The following is an 8,816-nucleotide window of genomic DNA, read 5'->3' on the forward strand; positions in this document are numbered from 1 at the left end:
TGAAGTTCAAGACCCATTACTGGCACACAAAAACAAAAAGTGACAAGGATTGGATGGCAGGGTGAAGAATTAGAAAAATTAGGGCTGCATCCATTTTACAATTTGCTAACTGCTGATTCTGCTTCTGTAAACTTGCTTACGCTGGCACTGACCCTTCCCTTCCCAGAAATGAGTTAAGAAGTTTCAGGGACCAGATGCCGGCCCCAGGACAAGGTCAGTGGTCGTACATAAAGAACAGACAGTATGTGTTCCTCAGTTCCCATTTAGAAATTCCCCAGACAGGACCTTGAGATAACGACCACCTGGCAAGACCACAAGCTAAGCCAAATGTCAACCAATCATAGGCCTGTAACCATGTAAACCCCCCTTAAACCAACCATGGGCCAGTCATTTTACAAAGAGTGTTACAAAATTTCCCGCGTGGCAAAGTGATTGTTGGTGTATATGGTGACCTTTAAATGGACCAATCATGGGATGCTTTGTGTTATGCGTTAATCTTGTGGTTTTTGCCTTTAAAAAAGGGCTTGTAACCGCTGCTCGGGGCTCTCTGACTGACCGGGACAGAGTCCCTTTGCGCAAACGTCAAATAAACTCCTCTTGCTTATTGCATCTCCCGGCCTGGAGTCTGAGTTTCTAGGGCGCCCTCCCGTTGACGAAAGTATCCCAGGAGTCTGGGGTCTTTCACAGGGATGCTGTTATGTAAGAGACAACCCCAGGTGTACACTGGGGAGGACCTTTTATGTGACATGGTCTGTCAGCACTCATGGACTCTCTGCCTGAGCTCCTTGCAGATTCTTGGCTTGTGAAAGGTTCTTGGAAGGGCAGATGGAGAACAGGTTTGTTAGTCACTGCAGCCCTGACCACCTGGTGTAACTGGTGCCGGGACCCCCACAACTACTTTGACTTCTCATAGCTAGGCTACAGACACCAAATGTTTGGCTCACACCATTACTTTACAAATGATTATTTGCTGGATCATGGGCCTTTGGTTTTCTTCCAAACTCTAGAAAACAAAAGATCCACCAGGCATTGGTGGCTGTCACCCATAATCCTAGTTACTCTGAGACTGAGATTTGAGGATTGCAGTTCAAAACCAGCAGCACAGGCAGGAAAGTCTGAGCTAATGAGACTCATCTCCAATTAACCAGCAAAGAGCCAGATCTGGAGCTGTGGCTCAAGTGGCAAAACACTAGTCTTGAGCAAAAAAGCTCAGGGATAGTGCCCTGGCCCTGACTTCAAGCCCCAGGAACAGCACAGAAATAAATTAAATAAATGTATCTGGGTGCCAGTGGCTCAGTGCCTATAATTCTAGCTATTTGGGATGCTGAGATCTGAGGATCATGGTTCAAAGCCAGGCTGGGTAGAAAAGTCCATGTGACTCATCTCCAATAAACTACTCAGAAAAAGCAGTAAGTGATGCTGTGGTTCAAGCCCCAGGACCAGCAAACATAAAATAGAACACATACATACATATGTAAATACATAAACCCACCTGCAGATTTTCCAGGAGTCTTGCACAGCCCCAGATACTTGTCTCAGCCTTCTAATTTGCCATCCTATAAATGGTTTCCTGCTATTTGCCCTGACTGCCCAGGGCCTATACCACAACAGTCAGCAGTCAGCATTGGTGAGTAGGTTTAGGCTGCTTGGTAACAGTAGCCATGGACAGGATCAAGATGGCATGGATGCCTCCTCACCCACCACACACTGTCTCCTGGGCTGGGACCTAGCTAGATTCTCACATCCCAGGAGGAGGAGGCCCCTTAGGGACCCAGGGACTGAAGTTTCAACCACATATTCCTATGTGCTCTTGCAGAATTTCTGCTCTGTAGCTGACACTGTCAGTGTAAGGGGGCATACTGGCCCAGGGCAAAGAGCATGATATGGATTCTGGCACAGACACAATCTCAGTACAAGGCTTGCCCATCCCCTGGCAGAGCCCTATTGTACCACAGGAGCCCTGAAATTGTGGTGTAGGGAGACTTGGATCTAGGGTGACATAGCTCAGTGGTAACTGTACTTCAGTGGAATCAGCTGGGTTGTCACAATCACCTGTAGGATCCAGGCCACCTAAGGCAGAAAACAAGCAAAGGAGGGCCAGAGGGGACAATGGGAGAGCCTCCCACACATACACGGTGCCCACCCTCCTTGTTGGGGTACCCATCTTCCAGTGAGGGCCTGTGCCTGCAAGACTTTTATTTCACAGCTCTGGAGGTCAGCAGTCTGGGTTTCAAAGACTAAAATCAAGGTATAGGAGGCTGTGCCCCTCTCTGGAAGCAAAACCCAATGTCCATGGCTGTAGCCTAAAGTCCCCATGTTCTTGCTGGCTGTAAAACAGGCCTATTCACGGCTTCTGGAGGCCACTGCATTCCTTGGCTTATGGCCTACTTCCTCTAGCTGAAATTTCCATCAGGGGCCTGACCTTTGCAGGTCAGGACTGATCACACTGAGCCGGCCCTGATCATCCGGGATAATCTCCTGTTTCAAGGCCTTTAACCTTAATCACATCTGTAAAATTGCCTTTCCCATGTTAAAAAAAAAAACAACAACCCTATTCACGGTTTCAGAGATTACAGCTGGGAGTTATTTTGCCTACCACATGATCTTGCCAACCTGAAAACTGAAGCTAAGAGAGACTAGATGACTTGCCCCAAGTCATAAGGTAAATGGCCAGGCCAGGCCTCACACCTTAGCATACTCTCGCTAACATCACAACTTGTGCCAGGTATGCGAACAGGACACAAGATGCCATTCATGCTACTTGTACATACCTGTCATCTTAGCACTCAGGAGGCAGAGGCAGGAGGATAAAGACTTGGAGGCCAGCCTGGACTACGTGATAGTGAGACATTTATTTTTAATTTATCTTGTTTATTTAGTGCCTGTACAGGAACTTGGTTGAACTCAGAGTCTGAGCACTGTCCCTTAGCTTTTTTGCTCAAGGCTGGTGCTTTACCACTTGGGCTAACAGCTCTACTTGCAGCTTTTTTTTAGTAATTGGAGTCTTAAGGACTTTCCTGCCTTGTCTGGCTTTGAAATTCGATCTCTAGATCTTAGCCTTAAGAGTCTAAGTAGCTAGGATTACAAGTGTGAGCCTGAAGCACCTGGCAACTGTTTTTTTTTTTGTTGTTGTTACTGTGGGAGAGGTTGTTTGTTTTTGGTTGGCTTGGGGCTTGAACTATGGGCCTAGTTGCTCTCCCTTAGCTCTTCAGCTCAAGGCTAGCACTCTACCACTTAAGCCACAGCACCACTTCTGGTTTTCTGGAGATAAAGAGAGTTTTCTGCCTAGGCTGGCGTTGAACTATGATCCTCAGATCTCAGCCTCCTGAGTACCTAGGATTACAGGTGTGAGCCAATAGCACCCGGCTGTTACTGTTTTTTGGGTTTTTTTTTGGTCAGTTGTGAGGCTTGAACTCTGTCCCTGCACTCTGTCCCTGCGCTCTTCAGCTCAAGCAAGCGCTCTACCACTTGAGCCACAGAGCCGCTTCCAGTTTTCTCGTGGTTTATTGGAGAGAGTCTCATGGACTTTCCTGCCCAGGCTGGCTTTGAACCGCAATCCTCAGATCACAGCCTCCTGAGTAGCTAGGATTACAGGCATGAGCCACTGGCGCCCAGCTTGTTAATTTTTTTTTAATGTTGTTTTTTGGTATTTTTGTCTTTTTTTATTTTTTTGGTACTGACGATTGAGCACAAGATGTTGCACTTGCTAGGCAAGCACTTTGCCACTGAGCTATATCCCATCCCTGTTTTATTAAAAGAAAAAAAAAAAAAAAGGCAGGGCCAGGTGCTGGTGGCTCACATCTATATTCCTAGTTAATCAGTATGCTGAGATCTGAGGATTATAGTTCAAAGCCAGCCCAAGTGGGAACAGTCCATAAGACTCTTATCTCCAATTAAGCACCAAAACCACTCAGGAACAGCACCCACGTCCTGAGTTCAAGCCCCAGAACAGGCCCTGCCCTCCCTCCGCCCCTCAGAGCTCAAAGCCTTGCTTTTTCTCTAGGGAGCTGCTCTATAGTTCCAACTTAGCTGAGGGTGAGAGACCCCAAAAAAGCTAACCAGACTGCAGAGGAACACGAGGGCAGGGCCCCAGGCCTTAAGCCACATGTGCTGGAGGAGCTAGTAGGCTAGCCAAAAATTTTCCCAGACCAGCACCTGAAGACCTGCCTGCAGCCACTGGCTTTCCACCATCTTCCAGACAGACCACGTTAGGCAGGAGCATTCTTTGGGATGGGGGACTGTCGCCCCCATCTTTGTATTCCAGGGGCACAAAAATGAGAGCCACCGCTGGACGCCGTTGGCTCACACCTGTAATCCTAGCTACTCAGGAGGCTGAGATCTGAGAATCACAGTTCAAAGCCAACCAGGGCAGAAAAGTCTCATCTCCAGAAAACCGGAAGTAGTGCTGTGCCTCAAGTGGTAGAGCGCTCACCTTGAGCTGAAGAGCTGAGGGACAACGTGCCCAGGACCAGAGTTCAAGCCCCACAACAACAACAAAAGTAAGAGCCACCTACTCAGATCCTTGGCAGGACTGTAGCATTACCATAGAAACTGAAAGGTAGCTGGCTTCTCTATATCCTTGTGAGGCAGCCCCAGGCTCTGAGACAACACATAGTCTGTATCTATAGCAGGAAGAAACTTGGAGCCCCAACCCCAATCCTCTCCTGAACAGTGGAAGCCAGGTCAGAATGGCTCAGGCCACCTCCACTCCAGTTCCACTACCCTAGGAACTGGGAATCCAATCCAAGAGGTAATGGTGAGCACTTGGCTCTCTGAGCCAGGTGTACAGGACAGGCTCCTAGTGTGAGGTGTGCAGTAAGGGGAGACCTGTATGAGGGACAGTTGTGAGGCCACTTGCCCTGCTGCTGAAGTGTCTGGATGGCAGATGGAAGCCCCAGCTCAGCATCCCATCCTGGCCCTCCAAAGCAACAAGCTCTCCCTAGCTTTCTGGGGCTTCACTCCGTCAGCCCCAGCCACATGGCAGTTTGTGTAGAAACAAAGTAGCCTCCAGAAAGCAGGGAACCCTTCCTGCCCTTCAGGAAACAGCCAAGGGCAGGAGCTAAGCTTGCTACCGTACTTAGGCACTGGTCCCCAAGCATTACTGGATACCATACCGATGAACAGAGCTGGACTCCAGATGATCGCGCTTTTAATCCTAGCTCAGGAAGCCAAGATCTGAGGGCCAAGATCTGAAGCCAATCCAGGCAGGAAAGTCCTTGAGACTTTTTTTTTTTTGTTGGTCTTGAACTCCAGGCCTGGGTGCTGTCCCTGAGCTCTTCAGCTCAAGGCTAGCACTCTACCACTTGAGCCAGGGTGCCACTGGTGATTAATTGGAGATAAAGAGTCTCATGGATGTTACTGCCCACGCTGGCTTTGAATCATGATCCAACCATGAGCCTCTTATCTCAGCCTCCAGAGTAGCTAGGATTACAGGCCTGAGCCACCAGTGACTGGCTCCTCGAGACTCTTATCTCCCAATTAAACACACACACACACACACACACACACACACACACACACACACACACACACACACACACACACACACACACACGGAGCTGAAATAGAGCTGTAGCTTAAATGTCAAAGGGCTAATCTTCAGGAGGGGCTGGGAAGGTGGCTCAGTGGTAGTGTTTGCCTTGCATGCATGAGGCCCTGGGTTCCATTCCTCAGCACCACATAAGCAGAAAAAGCCAGATGTGGCGCTGTGGCTCAGGAGCCCTAGCCTTGAGCTGAAGAGCTGAGGGACAGCCCAGGCCCAGAGTTCAGGCTCCACAACTCACCCCCCCACTCCCCCCCCCCACACACAAAAAGCTCAGGGACCTGGGCCCTGGTGGCTCACACCTGTAATCCTAGCTACTCAGGAGGCCAAGCCCAAGCTTGAAGTTAGCCCCGCAGGGAAGCCTGTGAGACTCCCAGAAGTAGAGCTGTGGCTCAGAGTGGTTAGAGCGCTAGCCTTGAGCTCAGGAACAGCGCCCAGGCCCAGAGGGACTGCAGCATCCTTGACATAAACAGGAAGCAAGAGTCGGCAAAATGCTTTCTGGGAACATTTGTGTCACAGTGAAACCCCACTTTGGATAAATAATGCTGCTAATAAAGAATAAATAAATAAAATCAACCAAATTGCCTCCACCAGGGCACATGAGGCAGGGCACGAGGTAAAGTGTGTCATCCTGAGTGGGCCTGACAGGTCCAAAAGTTCTGTTCCTTCCATTCTGGCAGAAGATTCCAGCTCAAGAAGCAGGCTCCATAGGTCCCATCCCTGCTAAGGTGCGTCCAGCCCCTTCAGTAGTGCTGGGGTGGGGAGTGCAGAGAAAAAGACCAGTCAGCCCAGGGGAATGTATGGAGAATGAAGTGGGGCCCTAGAATTGGTACTAAACAACTTGCCAAGTGATGCTGGCTTACTCTGTAATCCTAGCTACTCAGGAGGCCGAGAGCTGAGGATCATGGTTTGAAGCCAGCCCAGGCAAGAAAGTCTTTTGAAACTCTTATCTCCAATTAACCACCAAAATGCTGGAAGTGATAGAGTGCTAGCCTTGAGCACAAAAGCTCAGGGACAGTGCCTAGGCCCTGAGTTCAAGCCCCAGGACCAACTCCCCACTGCCCCCCCCCAAAAAAAAAGGGCTAGAGGCCAATGGTAAGCCATGAGAGGCCTTTGGGTTCCAACCCTAGCACTTGGAAGATACAAGTATCCCACTCCCAGGCACCTGAGGACCAGGAAAGACTGGGCTCTGAAGGATTGATTCCCAACCTAAGCTGGCCCTGAGGGACAGACCTACATGTGTGCATGCATGGGCACAGATGCCCATTGTGCTTGGCACAGCCAACAGACTTAGAGAAGATGAGTAAGACTGACTGCCAGGCATAACAGGGTTTGTTTTCCCTTGTCTAGAAGGGAAGCACACAGGTACTGAGGACCTAACTGCTGGTGGGACCCTGCACTCCCTCTGGGTACCATTCTCAGCTCCTATGTGGAAGTGAGAACCAGGCAGGAAGCAGGGTGAGTTTTTGGAGACTTAAATAGACTTTATTGTTACTATAGTGCCCCCCACAGAGCAGAGCCAATCAATACACATGATTCCAGGTGTCACCACGGGGCTATAGTGAAGTCATGATTGCAGAAGAGATGATGACATGATCCAAGAAAGGCCAGCCAGAAACTCAGGAGCCATGATCAGGATGGGCTGGCGAGGGTAGTCTAGTCCCAGGTTCCAGGAGTACAGCCCCCTTCACTCCCGCTTCTTGTAGCTTTCCAGGTTTGACAGGACCCAGCCCGAAGGCAGGAAGAAACATATGAAGCAGGAGGTGAGTGCAATGGCGACATCCTACACAGAGCACAAGAAAGGATTCCTTAGGGTAAGGGTTGATTGCTCCAGGCACCTCAGTGACTTGGCAGTCCTCAGGCTCCAGAAAGCCTGGGTGCAGGCAGCTCATACCTGTAGTTTTAGCTACTAGAAAAGCTGAGGACTGAGGTTCAAAGCCAGCCTAGGAAGAAAAGTTCCTGACACTTTTATCTCCAGTTTACTAGCAAAAATGCTGGGTTAAGAGGGAATGGGAGGGGCTGGAAAGGTGGCTCAGTGGTAGAGCACTTGCCTTGCATGCCTGAAGCCCTGGGTTCGATTCCTCAGCACCTCATAAGCAAAAAGAAAAAAGCCGGAAGTGGCGCTGTGGCTCAAGTGGTAGAGTGCTAACCTTGAGCTGAAGAGCTGAGGGACGGTGCCCAGGCCCAGAGTTCAGGCCCCACGACCGGAACCCCCCCCCCAAAAAAAAAGAGGGAATGGGAATAGATGACACTATGAAAGGAAATGTACTTATTACCTGACATGTAAATGTAACTTCACTGTATATCACCTCTAAAATTAAAAAAAAAAAAAAAGCAGGGTTGAGTAGAAATATGGCTCAACTAGTAGAAGGCCAGCCTTGAGTGAAGGCTAAGGGACAGTACCCAGGCCCTCAGTTCAGGTCCCAATATTGAAACACAAAGGAAAGAAAGCAACCTTCAGTTCCCCCAGAGAGCCCAGGCTCAGAGGTTAAGTGGGAGGTCTAACATACCCACTTTAAAGAAGCCCACATGGGTTGAAGTTCAATTCCAAGCAGTAAAAAATAGACCCACACTAAGCTACAAGGAAGGGACACGACAGATCCAATGCCTAGATGTAAAAAGTCAGTTGTAAGCCAGGCACTGGTGGCTCAAACCTGTAATCCTAGCTACTCAGGAGGCTGAGATCTGATAATTGTGGTTCAAAACTAGCCTGGGCAGGAACATTCGTGGGACTCTTTATCTCCAATTAACCACCAGAATACCGCAAGTGGCACTGTGGCTCAAGTGGTAGAGCTCTCACCTTGAGCTGAAGAGCTCAGGGACAGTGCCCAGGCTGAGTTCAAGCCCCATGACCCCCCCCCAAAAAAAAATCAAGTTGTATAACCTGGAGCAGGTGGCTCACGCCTGTAATCCTAACTTCTCAGTTGGTTAAGATCTGAGGATTTGGTTCAAAGCCAGCCTGGACAGGAAAGCCATTAGTCTCTTACTTCACTAATCAACCACCAAAAGTTCAAGTGGACTATGGTTCAAATGGTAGAGTGCTAGCCTTGAACAGAGCAGCTCAAGGACAAGGCCCAGGCCCTGAGTTCAAACCAGAGGACCTGCACACTCAAACAAAAAAGGTCAGTTGGGGGCTAGGAAGATGACTCAGTGGTAGAGTGCTTGCCTTGCATGCATGAGGCTCTGGGTTCTATTCCTCAGCACCACATAAGCAGAAAAAGTCGGAAGTGGCACTGTGGCTCATGTGGCAGAGTGCTAGCCTTGAGCTGAAGAG

General features: G+C 49.4%; 1 protein-coding gene across 1 annotated transcript in view; it reads right to left on the reverse strand.

Annotated features, from left to right (window-relative positions):
- Window positions 1–7,001: 7,001 nt before the first annotated feature.
- The window catches only part of LOC105989205 (cytochrome c oxidase subunit 8A, mitochondrial), a 2,920-nt gene continuing 1,105 nt past the window's right edge, over window positions 7,002–8,816 (reverse strand). The window contains exon 2 of the mRNA XM_013021090.1: window positions 7,002–7,325. Coding sequence (XP_012876544.1) covers window positions 7,230–7,325 — 96 coding nt within the window. The 3' untranslated portion in view covers window positions 7,002–7,229. The remainder of the gene's footprint in view (window positions 7,326–8,816) is intronic.

Source organism: Dipodomys ordii, unplaced genomic scaffold, assembly GCF_000151885.1.
Source record: "Dipodomys ordii isolate 6190 unplaced genomic scaffold, Dord_2.0 Scaffold54, whole genome shotgun sequence".
Lineage (NCBI taxonomy): Eukaryota > Metazoa > Chordata > Mammalia > Rodentia > Heteromyidae > Dipodomys > Dipodomys ordii.